Source organism: Musca domestica, unplaced genomic scaffold (assembly GCF_030504385.1).
Source record: "Musca domestica strain aabys unplaced genomic scaffold, Musca_domestica.polishedcontigs.V.1.1 55, whole genome shotgun sequence".
NCBI classification, from domain to species: Eukaryota; Metazoa; Arthropoda; class Insecta; order Diptera; family Muscidae; genus Musca; species Musca domestica.
The window spans coordinates 2111081-2131747 of record NW_026712355.1 but is presented as its reverse complement, the minus strand read 5'-3'; the positions used below and the strand labels follow the sequence as shown (position 1 = coordinate 2131747).

The 20667-nt window shown below is 35.7% G+C and overlaps 1 protein-coding gene and 1 long non-coding RNA gene across 3 annotated transcripts in view; both read right to left on the bottom strand.

Annotated features, from left to right (window-relative positions):
• LOC101900472 (chloride channel protein 2) overlaps positions 1-13695 on the bottom strand; it is a 114553-nt gene extending 100858 nt beyond the window's left edge. Inside the window, exon 1 of one of the 2 annotated variants that reach the window (XM_059128514.1) lies at positions 13432-13695. In XM_059128514.1, the coding sequence (XP_058984497.1) occupies positions 13432-13605 (174 nt within the window). In that variant the 5' untranslated portion in view covers positions 13606-13695. The remainder of the gene's footprint in view (positions 1-13431) is intronic. The other variant, XM_059128516.1, reaches the window with a different exon arrangement.
• Positions 13696-13898: 203 nt separating this feature from the next.
• LOC131805395 (uncharacterized) lies at positions 13899-19114 on the bottom strand. Its single transcript, XR_009343672.1, has 2 exons — positions 18393-19114; positions 13899-13957 (listed from the first exon to the last, which is right to left on the bottom strand). It is a non-coding gene; the product is annotated as an uncharacterized LOC131805395 (long non-coding RNA).
• Between the last annotated feature and the right edge of the window lie 1553 nt (positions 19115-20667).

Sequence of the window (20667 nt, the reverse complement as noted above, 5' to 3'; positions counted from 1 at the left end):
TTGTTATTCAAGGGGTGGACCAATATATTCCATCTTCACACGAGATATTTTGTTAATAAAAATACTGAGACGTGTGAATTTTGAAGAGAATCAGGAGTTTATTTCGCATTTTCTGAGAGGTATAATTATTCAAAATTTTGACTCGTTGTGGGGGAGGTACCAGAAGGATTGAGCCAATATCTATTATATTCACACCAGACCTTGTATTCGTGTAAATATTAGAACGTGCGAAGTTTAGAAAGAATCAAATGCTTTTTTCGCATTTTATGAGAGAAATAAAATATTCAAAATTTGGACCCGTTGTGGTAGAGGTATCAGAAGGCGTGGGCCGATATCTATTATTTTCACACCACATCTTGTGTTAGTATAAATATTGGAGTGTGTGAAGTTTAGAACAAATTTGAGAGACAGACAAAATATTTAAAATTTGGACCCTTTGGGGGGGAGGTACCAGAAGGAGAGGTGCGATAAATTCCATCTTCACACCTGGTCTTTTGTTAATAAAAATATTGGGATGTGCGAAATTAGAAAGGAATCGGGGGTATATTTCGCATTTTGTGAGAAATACATGAGAGGTATAATTTTTCAAAATGTTGGCCCCTATTTGGGGAAGGTACCGGTAGAAGTGGGAAGGTACCGGAATATCCTATATTTACACCAGACTTTTTGTTAATAAAAATACTGGGATGTGTGAAATTTGAAGAAAGTCGGGAACTTATTTCGCATTTTTTGAGAGGTATAATTATTCAAAAAATTTTACCCGTTGTGGAGGAGGTACCAGAAGGAGTGGGCCAATATCTATTATCTTCACATCACATCTTGTGTTAGTATAAATATTGGAATGTGTTTAGAATTTAGAAGGAATCAGACGCTTATTTAACATTTTATGAGAGATATAATATATTCAAAATTTTGACCCGTTGTGGGGGAGTTACCAGAAGAAGTGGACCGATATATCCCATATTTACCTCAGACTTTTTGTTAATATGAATACTGTGATCTGTGAATTTTGAAGAGAAGCTTAGTTCTGATTTTCTGGGAGGTATAATTATTCAAAATTTTAAACCATTGTGTGAGAGGTACCGGAATAACTGGACCGATATATCCCATATTATCACCAGACTTTTTGTTAATACAAATATTGCTATTTGAAATTTGAAAGGAATTGGGTGCATATTTCGCTTTTTATGAGAGGTATAATTTTTCAAAATGTTGGCCCCCATTTGGGGAATGTACCGGAAGGAGTGGACCAATATACCCCATATTTACCCCAGACTTTTAGTTAATACAAATGTTGCGATGTGTGAAATATGAAGAAAGTCGGGAGCTTATTTCGAATTTTCTGTGATGTACAATTTTTCAAAATTTTGAGCCTTTGTGGGGGAGGTACCAGAAGGATTAGTCTGATATGTGTCATCTCTAAATCAGATCTTGTGTTGGTAAAAATATTGAAATGCACGAAATATGAACATAATCGGAAGCTTATTTCACATTTCATGAGAGGTATAATCATTTAAAATTTTGACCCGTTGTGGTGGAGGTTCCAAAAGGAGTGGTCCGATACATTTCGTATCCAAACTAGATCGTATGTTGGTGAAAATATAATGTATATATATGGATGTGCCACATTTGAAAATAATCTGATGCTTATTTCGCCTTTTATGAGCGTCATTATTATTCAAATTTTGAAAAGAATGGCCCGTTCTATCCGTTCTTGATACCAGATCTTGTGTTTAGTAAAACAAAATAGGATGTGTGAAATTTGAATACCATGGGACACTTATTTCTATTTTATAAGAGCTACGATTATTCAAAATGTTGGCCCTTTGTGGGAGAGGTACCTCAAGGAGTGAATCGATATATCCCATCTCCACACTAAATCTTGTGTTGATAAAAAAAATTGAGATGTGCGAAATTTGAAGACCATGGGGCACTTATTACACATTTTATAATAGTTATAATTATTTGAAATTTTGACCCTTTATGGGGGAGGTACATGATGAAGTGGGCCTATATTCTCTATTTTCGCACCTGATCTAGCTCTGACAAAAATATTTGGATTTGCGCAGTAAGAGCAAAATATCCTTTCTTTCTGATTCAGTGCAGTAAAATATATATTTTTTTTTTGTGGGAGAGGTCCAAAAAAATTTGACCGATATTGCCCATCTCCGAACTCGATCTAATTTTGGTAATAATATTACAAAGTACAAAGGGTGAATCAAATCGGATACTCCCTTCGCTAGCTATCGTAGGCACCATCCAGCCAGACGGACGTACACCCACTGATCGACTCCAAATGTCCTGAAACTGATTTGATCCAAGAGGACCTTATATCTAAAACTGTTATTTCGATGAGGTACGTTTTTGCCGTATCAAATGATACATACTCTCTGTAGCCATATACCGTCTGTAGCTGAGGGTATAACAATTAAAAAATAGCATAAGTTCGCACGGGCAGAACTTTTAATACCCTCCACCATTTGGAAGGAACTTTAAAATTAAAAAAAAAATTGTAGAAAATACCATTTCAATGAAGCCCGTTATATGGGGACTATACGAAGACGAGGACCTGCATAAATAAATTTTTGTCATAGACCGATTCCAAACTTCAAATACGAAATTTAAAACTATTCCGGCGAATAATTATGCGAATATCATCCAAATACCGAATAAAGGGGGGTAACGCTATACTAAGTCGTGGACTTGCATAAGTAATATTTTCATAGGCTGTAGTACCCACTGCGAACTTTAAATACCAAATCTGAAGCAGTTTTGATTTATAATGTCTCTAAAATCATCAAAATACCGAATATTGGGAGGTACCGTTATATGGGGGCTATACGAAGTCGTGAATCTGCATAGACAATTGTCTGTCATAGGCTGTAGAACCTATTACGAACTTCAAATACGAAATTTATTATAATTCCGGAGAATAATGTCGCTAAAATCATCAAAATACCGAATATTGGGATGCTATACTGCTAATGGATGCTATGCGAAGACGTCGGCCTGCATAAGCAATTGTTTGTTATAGGCTGTGGTACCCATTAATATCTTCAAATATGAAATTTGAAATAGTTCCGGCCAATAACGTATCTTAAATCATCAAAACATCAAATAAAGGGAGGTACCGTTATATGGGGGCTATACGAAGTCGTGGACCTGCATACACAATTTTTTGTCATAGGCTGTAGTATCCATTTCGAACTTCAAACACCAAATTTGAAACAATTCCGGTGAATAATGTCGCTAAAATCGTCAAAATACCGAATATTGGGAGGTACCTTTATAAGGAAACTATATGAAAACGTGTACCTGCATACGCAATTTTTTGTCATAGGCTGTAGTAGCCATACCCTAATTTGAAACACTTCCGATCTATAATGTCTCTAAACTTTAGAGTTGAAAGTCATAAAAATACCGAATATTAAGAGGAACCGTTATATGGAGGCTATACGAAAGCATGAACGTGAAACCTGGCCCATTTACGAACTTACTTACGAACAGAGAGACACTAAATAGATTTTGAATTGTACGTAATTGATGCAGAATATGGTTATGTCATGAGTATTTCGAGGAGTTACAAACGGAATGACAAAGCTAATATACAGTCCACTGAATGGTGGAGGGTATAACAATTGATTCTCTAAGAATCTGGAAACAATGTTCATAAAATTCCAATATTTTTTTGAAATATAATTTTTGAAGTCAGTATTATTCAAAAAAAAAAAAAAACGTCAATAAACATTTTTGTACATGAGGCCTGACTGTTCTGCTTTTTTTTTTTTTTTTGGCTTCTGGCTCATTGAAATTTTATACCTCAACAGCCAATCAAAGGCCATAAATTAAAAAAAAAAATAACAAAAACTTCCATGGCCGCAAGTCTTGGCAATTTGTATTTTGGGTATCACCCATGAATCACAAACTCAAGCTAAAGTTGTGCTGAGGGGAGGAGGTCCCTTTTACTTTAATCTACAATGAAATAGGGAGACATGAATAAATCTCACTATGTGTCATTACCATAGTTCTGAATTAAATTAGTCCACAACATAATTTTATTGCACTACCCTAGCTGAGGAATAAAATCCCATGCCTAGATTTACACCATAACTCTGGAGGTCAATAATCTCAGCAGAATGCACTGGCATTTTGATGATGGTAAATCACAAGCGACAAGAGAAAGACTACTACTTCTTCATCACCATCAACAACGACTGTCCGTCCGTCCGTCCGTCCGACCGATCTGTTGTCAGTCTACTTGTAACTGCATTTATCATCGGTATTGTTGTCAGCCAGCCAGGCAGCCAGCCGGCGAGGCAGTCGTTGATGACTAACGTTGGCATTCATTATCTGCATTTACAATGCTCGGCGGCATATTATCGCATATTATTGTTGTTATTATTCAATTCAATTAAAGGGAGCATTTGTTGTTGCCACACACTTCCCCATCTCCCCATCCCTCCCTCTTTTTCTCTCAAACGCTTGGGAACAGTGGTTTTGGGCTTGAAATCTTGTCTAAGGAAGTAGTTATTCGAATTCCCTCAGACATGTTCGCCAGACGAAGTCAAGAGACAATACAAACCAGTGAGGAAAGGACAACAGTCGGTCGGGGCCTTCTATATGAAATTCTACACCAGTATACATGTTAAGCAGATCTTTCCGTATATATGAGGGTGAGATGAAAAAACTGCAACCAACTTCAAATTGCTGGCATTTCTAAGCCATTCGTCCGACAGCTGTTAAAATTATTCCAGCGACAGCTCATTATATTGTTTACAAGCCTGCCAAAGCATTTTGGTGAGAATTTTCCGGAAAAAATGTTATTCGTGATGGAACTCAAGCGTGATTGGGTGTTTCTTTATATTTGGCTGGACACACCACAAATGGCTTTCGTTAGAGCACTCCAGCATTTAAATGTGAATAAATCTCTAGTGTCTCCTATTATCGCTCGTTAACGTACCGTGATACTGGTAGCGCAGCCCGATGTCAACAAAGTGGATGGAAGGAAACAGCAACAGAAATTGTTCGAAAAGTAAAGAAGCGACTTGATCGAAACCCGCTTCGCAGTGGCCGAAAAATGACTAGTGAGCTGAACATATCGCAATATTCCATTCGGCAAATATTGAAAAATGACCCCGGGGTAAAGCCATTGAAATTCCAAAAAAGTGCAAGAACTTACACCGCAGCAGAAAGAACAGAAAATAGACTCAAAATTGCTAAAGAGTTGCTTCGCTTGGCCGAAAGTGGTCAACTGCCGAATTTGGTTTTCTTCGATGAGAACACATTCGTTGTCCAACAGCTTGTAAACAAACAAAATGATCGTGTTTACTTGCCAAAGAGGTCAGCTGAAAATGTGCATCTTCGGTTGGCCACCAGAATTCAAGCACCGGCCATGGTGATGGTGTGTGCGCTCGTATTAATCGACCGTGGCATCAGAATAAATTCCGAATATTATCGCTCAAATATTCTGGAGGCGCCATAACAGCCGATGGTGGCTCTCCGCTTGTATTAATCGACCGTGGGTGGCACCAGAAGAAATTCCGAATATTATCGCAAAAAAAAAAAAAAAAAAAATGTGGAGGGTGTATTACAGCCTTGGGCCGCAGACCTTGGACATTCCAACAGGACTCAGCACCATCGCACTCAGCACGCGCCACTCAAGAATGGTCAAGGTTCGCCCACTTCATTTCCAGCGCACAATGGCCACCAAAACCTCCGGATATCAATCCGTTGGACTATTGTGTCTGGATTATTTTGGAAAGCAAGGTTGACACTTAAAATACCAAAGTGTCGATCACCCCAAGCCTGCGCTTCGCCGAGAATGGGCCAAAATACCGCAGAGCAACATTCGGGCAGTGTGTGACGGTTTCATTGGCCCATTTGAAGGCCATATTTCGTGCCAAAGGTGACCAATTCGAACAAATCTAAAGTTATTCTAAAATTTGATGCCATTTCCGACATTTTTTGCTTTCATTCAAAAAATATTAAAAAATGTAAAAATTATGCCGTTTGACTTTGTTGCTGTTTTTTATACCATCCACCATGGTATGGAGGGTATATTAAGTTTGTCATACATTCCGCTTGTAACACCTCGAAATATACACAAAGTATATACATTCTTGATCAGCATAAAATTAAATTCCGCCTGTCCGTCTTTGGAAATTATTCTAGCTTCCGAATGAAATCAGATAAGTTGAAAAAAATTTACTCAAATGTGTATTATGTCTGCAGGACTTTTGGTATTGAAAATGGGCCATATAGGTCCACGTCATCGTTTAGCCCCCGTATAACGGTACCTCCCGATATTCGGTATTTTGATGAGTTTAGCGACATTATTTACCGGAATTGTTTCAAATTTGGTATTTGAAGTTCGTAATGGATGCTAGAGCCTAAGACAGAAAATGAGCCATGTAGGTCAACGTCTTCGCATAGTCCCCATATAACGGTACCTCTCGATATTCGGTATGTTGATGATTTTAGAGACATTATTTACCGGAACTATTTAAAATTTGGTATTAGAAGTTTGTAATGGATGCTACAGCCTATGTCAGAAAATTGTCTGTGCAGGTCCACGTTTTATAACCCCCATGGTACCTCCCTATATTCGGTATTTTTAAGATATTAACAGAATTTTTAACGGATTTTATTTTTTTTGAAAATTGCTAAATTTGTGCCAAATGGTGGAGGGTATTCAAGGTTCCGCCCGGCCGAACTTACAGCTTTTTTACTTGTTTTATCTCACCCTGTATATCTTCTGATCCAATAAAGGAGCCATTTTTAAGTATGAAAATCAGGTTGGGCCTTAAAATTAAGAATTTACATTGAAAACCAAAATGTTGTTTTTTCGACGACCCGAATTGACTTAAAACGCATTTCTGATTGTGTCGGTATATGCCGCATATAATATTACTGGGATGGGATGGGATAGGATGATCTTCCCTTGTTCGGTAACGTCTTTTAATTGTCTAACATAGTTAATTTATTAGTAGATGAACATTGAATATCTATAAAAGGTCAATATCTTATAATCAGAAGTAATGCGTCCCATATAACCAACATAACCGTATCTCATAATTGCATTTTAATCCACACAGTACTCTCTGAGCTAACTGCGACACTTGTGTAAATAAATATATCCCCTTACTTACTTCATTGAATATCCCACACCTTCTAATTCATGACTTTGACACTTTGATAATTGCCAGCCATGGTCTGGCACTTCGCTCACCTTCATTGAGGTCTACAGCCATTAACGTGCGAACGCCAAAGTTACAACCCAAAATCGGAAAAACGCTAACAACCAATTCTGCCTTGTAAGTCAATATTTCATAATTTGAATAATTAATACAACGGCAATAACTATTTTTTTTTTTTTCAATTTTTTGCAATGCCATGAATTGCTAATTTGTCAAAAGAAGAAAAAAAACTTTGGGGGAAGAGACTATGTGAGGGGGTGTTTGGGAATATTTAATTTTAACACCTGTACGAATAATAGCGATACGTTATTTGCACAAGTTGGCGAAACAGGTGACAAGAAACGTAAATAGGTTAATGTCACGAGAAGGTGATCGAAATGGGAACCAAGTGGTCTCATCTATTCGGGGAGGGAAAGACAATTGATCTGTTCCAGAGACCTACAAGAATCTACTAGTTTTGCAATTTTCTTCGATATCAAAAGGGGAAAATCGCTTATCGTAGTAAAAATTTTTACATTCTTCCACTTCTGGAACAGACCAAATCTTCCATGCCCTTGCATGCTCTCTATACGTAGGAAAAGATGGAAACTCTGACGGATTTTATTTCTAAATTAAATAGTTTTTTTATTTAAATCGAAAAGAATTTAAGGATTCATGGACGTTATTTCGGGCTTCAATTTTCAAAAAAAAAAAGTCTTTGAAGGAAAGTCTAGGCTTACAAGAGCTTCTATGTTTCACTGAGGGTGTTGGAGTATTCTATAGTTTAAGGCAAACCATTAATGACGTCTATGATTCATTGAATTATGAGGGCTCTAGGGACTTCTATATTTCATCGAAGTCCACTAACGGGATTTAATCTTTCATAGGAGCCCTTCTAAGGGGATTCTATGTTTTGTAGAAGACTTTTAAGGAGACGCTATGTTTCAAAAAATGACTCAAGGGAGATTCTATGTTTTATCGAAGGACTCTAAAGGATTCTATGTTTCATAAAAGACTTTTATAGGGGTTATATATTTCATAGAAGGCCTCTGGGGATTTCATGCTGCATAGAAAGCCTCTAAGGGAATTTTATGTTACAATGGGGGTCTAGAGGATTTTATGTTTCCTAGAAGGTTTCAAGGACAATGCTATGACACGTAGAAGGCTTCGAGGTGGTTCTTTGTTTCACAGAAAGCCTCTAAGAGGATTCTAGGACCTTTAAAGGGATCCTATATTTTACAGAAAGCCCCAATGGGCGTTATATGCTTAATAGAAAGCCTCAATGACGATTCCATGTTTCATAAAAGCCGTCTAAAGAGATTCTATGTTTCATAGATGACCTTTCAAAAGGGATTCTATGTTTCGTAGTGGATTCTATGTTATATAGAGTCCATATAAAATTATTCTATGTTTCATAGAAGACTTCTTAGAGTTCCTATGTTTCAAGGAAAGCGCTCAAGGGGAATTATATGCATTATAGAGGGCATCGAAGGATTTTCTATGTTTCATAGAAGACATCTTGGAGAATTCTACGTTTCATAGAAGGGCTCAAAAGCGATTCCATTTTTCGTGGATTCTATGTTTCATAGAAGGCCTCTATGGAGATTCACAAAAGTCCTCAAAGGGGATACTATGTTAAATAAAAGCCCTCTAAGGCGATTCTATGTTTCACGAAAGTTTTCTAAGGGCTTCACGTTTCATAGATGACCTCTAACGGGATTCTATGTTTCATAGAAGGACTCAAAAGGGATTCAAGTGGATTCTATGATATATAAAAGTATTCTATGTTTCATAGAAGACCTCTTAGGGTATAATATGTTTCATAAAAGTCTTCTGAGGGGATACTATGTTTAAAAAAACCGTCTGAGGCGATTCTATGTTTCACCAAAGTCTTCCAAGAACTTTTACGTTTCATAGAATGCCTCTAAATGGATTCCATGTTTCTATGTTTCTTTCAAGAGGTTCTTGGAGGCTCCTATGTTTCATTACAGACCTTTCAGGGCTTCTATGTTTCATACAAGGCCCCTAAAACACTTCCTTGAAAATTGAAGCCCATGTTAAGGCCTTATTTTGAAATTAGAGACCATTTAATGGACTTCTATTAGAAATAGAGCCCTATTAAAGACCTCTAATTATAAAAAGGGGCTTCTACGAGAAATAGAGGCCCTTTGAAGGTCTCCTGTTGAAAAGTAGACCCCTTGAAGAGATTTTTTTTTTTTTTTTTTTGAAGAAAATAGAGAGCCTTGAAGAACTTTTTTAGGAAATAGAAGGTTGAACATAAGACTCGAGACCCTTTTCTATTGAAAATTGACTCTTTTTAAGGTCTTCGGTTGAAACTAGAGGCCCTTTTAAGGCCTTATATTGAAATTAGAGACCTTTGAAAAGACTTCTATTGGAAATAGAGTCCTATAAATATCTTCTATAAAAAGTAAGGGACAATTAGACCCTTTTGAAGGTCTTTTTTGAAAAAAGAGGCTCTCAAAAAACACTTTCCTGAAAATTGAGGCCCTATTAAGGTCTTATATTGAAATTAAAGGCCCTTTAAAGGACTTCTATTGGAAAAAGAGTTCTATTGAAGACCTTCTATAAAAAATAAGGGCTTCTGTTAAAAATAGAGACACTTTGAGATCCTTCTAAAGAAAATAGAAATCCTCTGATATTTGAAGGTCTTCTGTTGAAAAGTAGATCCCCTTTGAAGAGTTTTTTTTTTTTTTGAAGAATATAGAGTGCCGTGGAGAACATTTTCGGGAAATAGAAGCTTGAACATAAAAATAGAGACCCATTGAGATCCTTCCAAAGAAAATAGAAATCCTCTGAAATTTGAAAGTTTTTTTTTAATTGGAAGCTTTTAAAAGCTTCTATTGCAATTAGAGACCTTCTATTGGCCACAGACGTCCCAAAGGCCATCAGAATTTTAGTAGACCTTTGTGGTCTAATCTATGATTCTATAATGGACTCAAATTCAAACTTTTTATCATTGAATTGTTAATTGAAACTTCTAACACTGCTAAATTCGCCGCATTTGCTATTTAACGCTTGACTTTAGATAGTGTTGATTTTGTATTTTTAATTTTGTTGTTGTTGTTTTTTTTAATTTCCTTTTGTATTAATGCCATTGTCACTTGTATTGATTGCTACACTGTATTGTTCAAAACTTAATTAGTTTATTTAGTTTTAATTATTTATTTGTTACTTTGTTCTGGTGACAAAAACTGGATGACTGACTGCAAGCCGAATGGCACGTGAATTCGCCACCATAAAAAGTGACAAATATTCTACTAATTGTTGTTGTTGTTTTTTTCGGTGTTTGCCGTTCAAATCGTTGTGACAATACTTCAAAGCAATGTGATTTATATTAACACGTCGGACTTTATTAATTGTCAAATAATTTAAAATCCATACCGGAAGGGAAACCGATGGGAATTTCGAATGGTGATTAGATTACACAGTGGAACAAAATTTTTTTTTTCAAAATTTGAGGAAATTTTACAGGTTATTGCGGGGCTTTTTATAAAATTCTCAACTATTTGAAGTAAAAAAAACACCTGAATTCGAGCGGGCCGAAATTTTATAATCCTCCACCTTTATGAAGGAACTTCAAAAATTTCCAAAAAAAAACGTCGAAAAATATCGCTCAAAGAAACCCCTTTAAATAGGGACTTTACGAAGACGTGAACCTGCATAAGTAAATTTTTGTCATAGGCTGAAGTACCCATTACGATTTTTTAGATACGAAATTTGAAACAATTCCGGTGAATAATGTCGCCAATATCATCAAAATACAGAATACAGGGTGAAATGAAAAAAAAAAAAACTGCAACTAAATTCAGACTGCTGTCATTTCTAAGCCACTCATCCGACAGCTGTTAAAATTATTCCAGTGACAGCTCATTATATAGTTTACAAGCGTACAAAAGCATTTTGGTGAGAATTTTCCAGAAAAAAGTTATTCGTGATGGAATTCGGAAGCGTGATAGTGTGATTTCTTTATATTTGGCTGGACACGCCACTAGTGGCTATCGTTAGGGCACTCCAGCATTTAAATGTGAATAATTTTTTGTGGCTCGTACCATCGCTCGTTATCGCGATACTGGTACTGGTAGCATAGCCCGACGTCAAGGAAGTGAACGGAAGAAAACAGCAACATCAGCAGAAATGGTTTGAAAAGTAAAAAAAGCGACTTGATCGAAACCCGCGTCGCTGTGGCCGCAAAATGGCTCGTAAGCTGAACATATCACAATATTTCATTCGGCAAATATTGAAAAATGAGCTCGGGGTAAAGCCATTGAAATTCCAAAAAGTGCAAAAACTTACACCGCAACAGAAAGAACAGAAAAAAGACTCAAAAGAGCTAAGGAGTTGCTTCGACTGGCCGAAAGTGGTGAACTGCCGAATTTAGCTTTCTCCGATGAGAAAACATTCGTTGTCCAGCAGTTTGTAAACAAACAAAATGATCGTCTTTACTTCCCAAAGAGGTCAGCTGAAAATGTGCATCTTCCGTTGGCCACCAGAACTCAAGCGCCGGCCATGGCGTGGGTGTGGTATGGGCCGCCATAACAGCTGATAATCGCTCCCCGCTCGAATTAATCCACCGTGGCATCAGAATAAATGCCGAATATTATCGTGAAAATATTCTGGAGGGTGTATTAAAGCCTTGGGCACGCAAACATTTTGGCCGCAGACCTTTGACATTCCAACAGGTCTCAGCACCATCGCACTCAGATCGCACGCGCCACCCAAGAATGGTCACACAATGAGATTGCTCGTTTCATTTCCAGCGCACAATGGACACCAAAATCTCAGGATACCAATCCGTTGGACTAGATCGTTGTGTCTGGAGTATTTTGGAAAGCAAGGTTGGCCCTCAAAAAAATACCAAAGTGTCGATCACTTGAAGCAAGCGCTTCGCCGGGAATGGGCCAAAATACCGCAGAGCAACATTAGGGAAGCGTGTGACAGTTTCATTGGCCGTTTGAAGGCCATAATTCTTGTCAAAGGTAACCAATTCGAAGAAATCTAAACTTATTCTAAAATTTGATGCTATTTCCGACGTTTTTTGCTCACATTCAATAAAATTTAAAAAAAATATGTAAAAATGATGGCGTTTGACTTTGTTGCAGTTTTTTTTTTTTTATTTCACCCTGTATATGTACTTTGATAGGTCTAAAATTATTATTTCTATGAGTTACACACGGAATGACGAACTTAAGATACCCTCCATACTCTACAGGGTGAAGGGTATAGAAAAATTCTATGGAAGACCTTAAGTGATTCTATGGTCAAAAGGGCCTTAAAAGTGTTTCTCATGTCGAGGAAGTTGAATTAGAAGACTTGATCTAAATTCTAAAATCTTTTATTGGCTGTAGAAACCTATTCAATGGACCTGTTCTGTAAATTTTAGTATTTGAAGAGTTGTTAAAATGGTTTTTATACCCTCACCATACTATGGAGGGTATATTAATTTTGTCATTCCGTTTGTAACTCCTCGAAATACCGTATTTTTCAGCGTAAAATTCTAAGACGATGTAGCCATGCCTGTCTGTCTGTCTGACTGTCGTAATCTTTCGAACGAATTGAGATAGAAGACTAAAATTTTGCACACATGTATATTTTGCCAGTAGACAGGTTAAGTTCGTAAATGGGCCATGTAGGTCGACGTTATCATTATTTTAGCGACATTATTCATCGGAATTATTTCAATTTTGGTATTTGAAGTTCGTAATGCATACTACAGCCTATGACAGAAAATTGTCCGTGTAGGTCTAGGTCTTCGTATAGCCCCCATATAACGGTACCTCCCGATATTCGGAATTTTGTTAATTTTAGCTACATTATCCACCGATTTTTTTTCTAAGTTTCGCATTTGAATATTGTAATGGCTTATGAAAAAATTACCTATGCAGATTCATGTCGTCCTAATATTCATGTTGACCCTAATATAATGGCTACATTCGATATTTATAATGTTTTAACGGATTTTATTGTTTTTGAGAATTGCCAAATTCGTTCCAAATGGTGGAGGGTATTAAAAGTTCGGTCCGGCCGAACTTTCAGCCTTTTTACTTGTTTTTTTTTTTTTTTGTAAAATAAACAATAAATATAGTGTTTAAAAGGTGTTCTTTTTTAATAGAACTTGTTCTGTTTTTTATCGAACTTCTTCGAAAATTCCTAATTTTCCTTTTTTTAATATTTCCCTTTTTATTCTTATGTAAAATGTTAAATAAAAATATTTGTTGTTTTTTTTTTTTGCACTTACCAACGTATGGGTATAACCCAATCCCTCCTCTTCATCGGAATCTGCCATGGCATCAATAGCTGGAGTACCATTCGGATGAACACGCACCGGTTGTAGTTGAAATTTACTGGGAACTGTTAGCAGGGATTCCTTGACCCCTGGGTCTTTTTCGAAATTATTGTTAAGGGGTTTCATCTTAACGATTTTTTATTTTTCTTTAACAAATGATTATATTTTTATAATATTTAATTTTTTATCAAATATTTTTATTAAAATATTTTATTTAATATTTTTTTGTTTTTAATATTTTTATTTTTTTTTATTTAGAATTTTTTATTCCAATTTTACTAAATATTTTTTTCTAAATCACTTTTCTATATCACAACCGTATTTATGTATTTTGTTTTGAATTGTTAGGTAAACGATGCGATTGATTAACGGCACAATACTAGCACTTATATTCTGAGATTTCAATTTTCCTTTTGGATTTTTTTATTATATTTTGAATATTTATTTCTACTTTCCGTTCACTTGGAATATACTCTATCTGGAAAGAAATTAAAAAATATATATTTAAATTTAAAAATTATTTCAATTTAATTAAAAAAAAAACTATTTTAAAAATATTTAAAAAAATAAATAAATATAAAAGTGTGACTTCCAAAGATAGGGGTCAATTTACCAAAAAAAATTTAACCATACACAAGACCTAAGTTATTGTGAAATCCACGATCTTAGAATGTCTAAAATTTCAGAGTTGGAACTGAAAGTCTTAAAATACTTAAAAATTACAAGAAAGTCTCTAGTAGAGCTAAAAATATGAGACAAGTGCTGGAAGGTTTACATTGGAAGGAAATCAAAACAGGAGGATTCTAGAAAAATTCTCAAAAAAACACTTCTTTTGATACCTTCCTCACAACGAGTCTAAATTTTGAATAACCATTAAGCTTATAAAACGCAAAATGAATATCCAATTACTTTCAAACTCAGCACATTAAAATATTTCATTTAAAACAAGATCAGGTGTGAAGGTGGAATATATCGGACCACTCCTTCTAAGAGTTCCCCCACAACAGGCCAAAATTTGAAATAATTATAACTCTCATAAAACGCTAAATGAGTAATGGATTCCGTTGAATCTCGGATCATGTCAATATTTTTATCATCGCAAAATCTGATGTAAAGATGGGATATATAGGTCCACTCCTTCTGGTACCTGCCCCACAACGGGTCTGAATTTTGAATAACAAAACGCTCATAAAATGCGAAATAAGTATCCAATTATCTTCAAATTTCATACATCCCAATATTTTTATTAACGCAAAATCTGGTGTAAAGATGAGATCTATCGGTCCCACATTATTTGACGTAAAGCTTTAAAATTTGATAGATTGTATTGTGTCTAGGATGGTTGGTCCACGTTTTGATATAGCTGCCATATAATGGTACCTCGCGATATTCGGTATTTTGATAATTTTCGGCGCACTTTTTTTCTCGGATTTGTCTAAAAAATCGTATTTGTAGGTCCACGTTTTTGTATAGCCCAATACAACGGTACCTCCCGATATGCAGTATTTTGATGATTTTTGCTACATTTTTTCACGGATTTGTCTAAAAATTGGTATTTGTAGTTCGCAATGGGTTGTAGCTCCGCTGGCAGAACATTGAATATTTAGTTCCACGAATATATAACGATATCCACCGATATTCGGCATTTTGATAATCCTAGTCACATTTTCCCACGAAATTGACAATCCTTGAAGTATAGAATTATCTATAGAGGTTCCCGTTTTGGTAAGGCCCCCCATATAATGGCCTAACCCACTTTAACAGCATTATCTAAATGGCCTTACTGATATTTGTACTTTAAAGTAAGGCACGCTTGAATTCAGATACTTTTATAAAAAAAAATGTTTTCTTTACCCAATGGTGGAGGGTATTAAAATATTGGCCTGGCCGAACTTAATGTTTTTTTACTATTTTTTTTTTAAAGTTTAACTTTTAATTAATACTTCTACTGATACAATCCATTCGTAATTTTGACTATATAATTATGTCCTACAACACTATGTGTTGGGGGTATTATAAGTTTAATTGGGCTAAAAGTTATGTAACACCTCGAAATATTAGTCCCCGACATAGGAAACTAAATATGGATATTCCTATCCCGCCGAGCTGAGTCGACCTAGCTATGGTTTTCCGTCTGTCTGTCCATGTTAATTTGTCATTACGCTACAAGTGGGGTAAGGGTCAGAATAGAAGTCTATTGTATTTGGAGAAGATCGCAAAATATTAAGGGGTTGAAATGGACTAAAAACAGAAAAATTTCCTGCCACAATTATGAATCAATCGATGCGGAATTTTGCATCGAGTCAGAGTTTAGGTCTGGGCAGAAGCCAAACAATTTGTCAAAAAAAAAAACAGTAAAGAAAGTCTTAAAGTCGGGCCGCATAACAATTAAAAGTTTTTATGGGAGAATTCAATCATACACGTTATGATTATAATTATAATTTAAAGTTCAAAAGACTAAATATACCGGAGCTTTTAAATTCGGACTTGTATTGCCCATTTGAAATATATATATGGGAGCTATATCCAAATCGGAACCGATCTTGATAAAATTTAGCAAAGATATTTCTGAGATCTTGATATATTTCCCTGAATATCGTTGTTACGACTGCGGAGGACAAAAATAACAAATCGGATGAACAATATATATGGGAGCTATAGCTATATCTGAACCGATCTTCACCAAATTCGGCATACTACCTTCTAGGCTCAATTTGGTCGTAAGTGCCAAATTTCATTCCATTTGAGCAAATATTAGACGTTTGGTGCACAATAAAAGGTAAATCGGACGAAGTTATACATGGGAGATATATCCAAATCCGAACCGATCTAGATAAAATTTAGCAAAGGTATTTCTGAGCTGTATTTCATATATTTTCCCAAATATTGTTGTTACGGAGTGCATATTTCGGCTGCGGAGGACAAAAATAACAAATCGGATGAACAATATATATGGGAGCTATAACTATATCTGAACCGATCTTCACCAAATTTGGCATACTAGCTTCTAGGCTCAATTCAGTCATAAGTGCCAAATTCCATCACATTTGGTCTTATATTACACGTTTGGTGCACAATAAAAGGCAAATCGGACGAAGTTATATATGGGAGCTATATCCAAATCTGAACCGACCTAGATAAAATGTATCAAATGTCTTTCTGAGCTGTATTTGATATATTTCCCCAAATATTGTTGTTACAGAGTGCATATTACGGCTGCGGAGGACAAAAATAACAAATCGGATGAACAATATATATGGGAGCTATAGCTATATCTGAAACGATTTTGATCACATTTGGCATACTTATTTTCAGGCCTAATTTGGTTGTATGTGCAAAATTCCATACTATTCGGGCTCATATTACACGTTTGGTGCACAATAAAAGCCAAATCGGACGAAAATATATGTGGGAGCTATAACTAAATTTTTACCGATTATCTCCAATTTCAATAGGGTTCGTCCTTGGACCAAACAAATGATTTATGCAAAATTTCATCTGGATCGGGTAATAAATGGGTATAAGGGTATAAAAATATAACACGACCTTATTTAACGTTTTTAATATTTTTATACCCTCCACCATACTATGGAGGGTATATTAATTTTGTCATTCCGTTTGTAACTCCTCGAAATACTCATGTCAGACCCAACAAAGTATTTGTATTCTTGATCAGCGTAAAATTCTAAGACGATTTAGCCATGTCCGTCTGTCTGTCTGTGTGTCCGTTTGTCTGTTGTAATCACGCTATCTTTCGAACAAATTGAGATAGAATGCTAAATTTTTTTCACACATGTATATTTTGCAAGTAGGCAGGTTAAGTTCGTAAATGGGCCATGTGGGTCCACGTTATCATATAGCCCCCATATAACGGCACCTCCCGATATTCGGTATTTTGATGATTTTAGCGACATTATTCACCGGAATTGTTTCGAATTTGGCATTTGAAGTTCGCAATGGATACTACAGCCTTTGATGATTTTAGCGACATTATTTAACGGAATCGATCCAAATTTGGTATTTGAAGTTCGTAATAGATACTGCAGCATAAAACAGAAAATGGGCCATGTAGGTCCACGTCTTCGTATAGCCCCCATATACCGTACCCCCCGATATTCGATATTTTGATGATTTTATCGACATTATTTACTGGGATTGTTTCAAATTTCGCATGTGAAGTTCGAAATGGATACTTCAGCCCATGCCAGAAAATTGTCCGTGCAGGTCCACGTCTTCTTATAGCCCCCATATAACGGTACCCCCTATATTCGGTATTTTGATGATTTTAGCTACATTATAAACAGATTTTTCTTCAAGTTTCGCATTTAAATATTGTAATAACTTATGACAAAAGTTGCCTATGCAGGTCCACGTCGTCGTATAGGCATTCGGTATTTTTAAGATTTTAACAGAATTTTTAACGGTTTTTTGTTTTTGGAAATTGCCAAATTTGTGCCAAATGGTGGAGGGTATTAAAAGTTCGGTCCGGTTAGTTCTGAAAGTTATTCATTCTTTTGCTATTTTTTTTAGGAATTTACGTCAATGGTTGAAAGTATTCTACAGGGGAAGCTGTTTGACACCATGGTAAAAAAATTATCGAACTTTTTAATTGAGTCTAAATGTTTTTTTAGTGGCCAGAATATATGCATCCCTAAAATAACGTGCAAAATGCTGGCCTGTTTTTGATAATTGGTCATGATGGAGATCTTCTTATTGTCTAATCTTCATATTTTCTTATGTTATGACCAGTTCCCTCTTCAAACGGAAACATTGAATTTTATTTTTGAATTTTTATAAATTCCTAAAACACATTTTTATTTAATGCAGTTCTCATCTGCCACTTAACTTTTCTCACACAACTTTAATTAATTTTCATATTTTTATAATTAATTTAAATACGATTTTTTATTTACATTTTTATGTATGTGACAATCTCATTAACACCCACACAGAATTTAAAATATTTCACAGCATCCCCAAAGAAGACACAAATCAATCTTGGGCGTGCGACAGACACACTCTCAAATATGGAACGATGTTTTATTCCCCCGACACGTATGGAAGCTTTGTTTTCTGTTCTTTTTTTTTTTTTTTTTTTTTTTTTTGAAAATATACTGTATATAATTTGTCGTTTACTAGAAATCACTTTGCCGTTTCGTTTCGCGTCAATCACTCGCGTGCTGATCGTTGTCGCTCGCTCGCTCGCTGGCTCTCTCGATGACTGACTGCAAACATTTGATCGTTGTTTTACAGAATTTCGATGGAGTTGTTGCGGTTTGTTCACGGTTTCCCCAAAGACTGATATGACTGACGGACGGCCAACGACGACGACGTCGACGACAACAAATGGCTGAAGTTTGTTTGTTTGTTGAGCCAGAGAAGTAACACAACGTCTCACGTCAACCACGCTGCGCCTCCGATTAAACTAACACTCAACACTTGTGTGTTAAGTGGTTAGTGAATGAGCGAACAGAAGAGCAGAGCAGAGCAGAGTAAGTTGACAAGTGATAAGTACTAAAACTGATGACATTGTTGCAATTTGTTGCTATTGTTGGGAATGCAATGAATCTAGCAGATATAGCTTCTATGGGTATGGTGATCCATTGGATACGGATAGGGAGTCGAAATAAGGGATGCTTGAAGCTGGATTCTTTTGAAAGGAAAGTCAAGAGCTTCTACGACTCTTCAATGACTAGGAAAGGAAAGCTAAAATGGAAAGAAATATAGTTAGGAAAAGTCGACCTTACGAGACCCTACACGAAATTGTTTGTTTTTTTTTTTTTTTTTTTTTTTTTTTTTTTTTGAGGACCCCTAAGGCAACAAGAGCGATTTTCTTAAGATATTCTTTAAAGGCCAGGAATGACACATACGTGTGAAATTTTTAAGAACTTTTTCAAGGATCACAAGGATGGCTTTTATAAGAAGATTTTCTCAAGGACCATCAAGACTATAAACGTGTCTTTTCAGGATAATTTTCCCAAGGCCCATCATGAACCATAAATGTGGATTTTTGAAGCATTTCGATTTTTGCAACAATATTTTCTCAAGAACCACCAAGGCTCCAAGGTATTAAAATAAAAGTTTTTTTTTTCTCAAGGACCACAAAGGCTGTAAACGTGAATTTTTGACGAATATATTCTCAAGGATCATCAAGGCTATAGGCTTGGATAATTTAAGAAAGTTTTCTAAAAGCCACAAAGGCGATAAGACTGGATTTACAGGAGCATTTTCTCAAGGGCCACCAAGGCTATAAACGAGGACCACCAAGGCCATAAATGTGGATTTTTATGAATATTTTCTCCAAGACTGTCAAGGCTTAAATTATGCAATTTCCACGAATATTTTTTCAATAAACATCAAGGATGTGGATTTTTCGAACATATTCTTACAAGGACCACCAAACGTGAATTTTCTGAATTTTTTTCAAGGATCATTTGGGATTTTATTTGTGATTCCTGATAAAGTATTTCCTGGTAAAAGTTATTTATTTTTGGTTATACCCTCAAACCCAGGATTAAATCTGTTTTAGGACATTTTGATTTAGATTCACTCAACCACGTCCTTCCGTCTGACCAATAACTCTCGAAGAAAGCATATGTTTTGATTGAAAGTTGGGATATCGTTACATTTTTATCCGAAATGGGTCGAGTTCGAAAAAAGGCAATGTCGGTCAAATTCTTCTAATACTTCGCCCACAAAATTTCAGATTTAGGCTATAGACGTAAATTTTTAAAAAAATATCCCCTCAAGGACTTCTAAGGCTAGAAGAAAGGATCTTTAAAAAAAATCAAGGACAATCTGGGCTATAAATGTAAATTTTTTAAAAATATTTTCTCAAGGATAAATGTGGATTTTGGAAGGATATTTTTTCAAAGACCCTCAAGGCTTTAAACGTGGATTTCGGTAGGATATTTTCTCAAGAATCACCAAGGCTAAAAATGTGGATTTTTAAGGATTTTTTTTCTCAAGGACTCTGAAGGCTAGGCTAGGACTTTGGAAGGATATTTTCTCAAGGACCCTCAAGGCTATAAATGTGGACTTTTTAAGGAATTTTTTTATCAAGGATAATCAAGGCTACAAACGTGGATTTTTAAAGGCAATATATGTGGTTTTTTTTGAAATTTTTTCTCGAGGATCCTCATGGCCATAAATTTGTTTTTTTTTTTTTATCAAGGACCACCAAGGCTA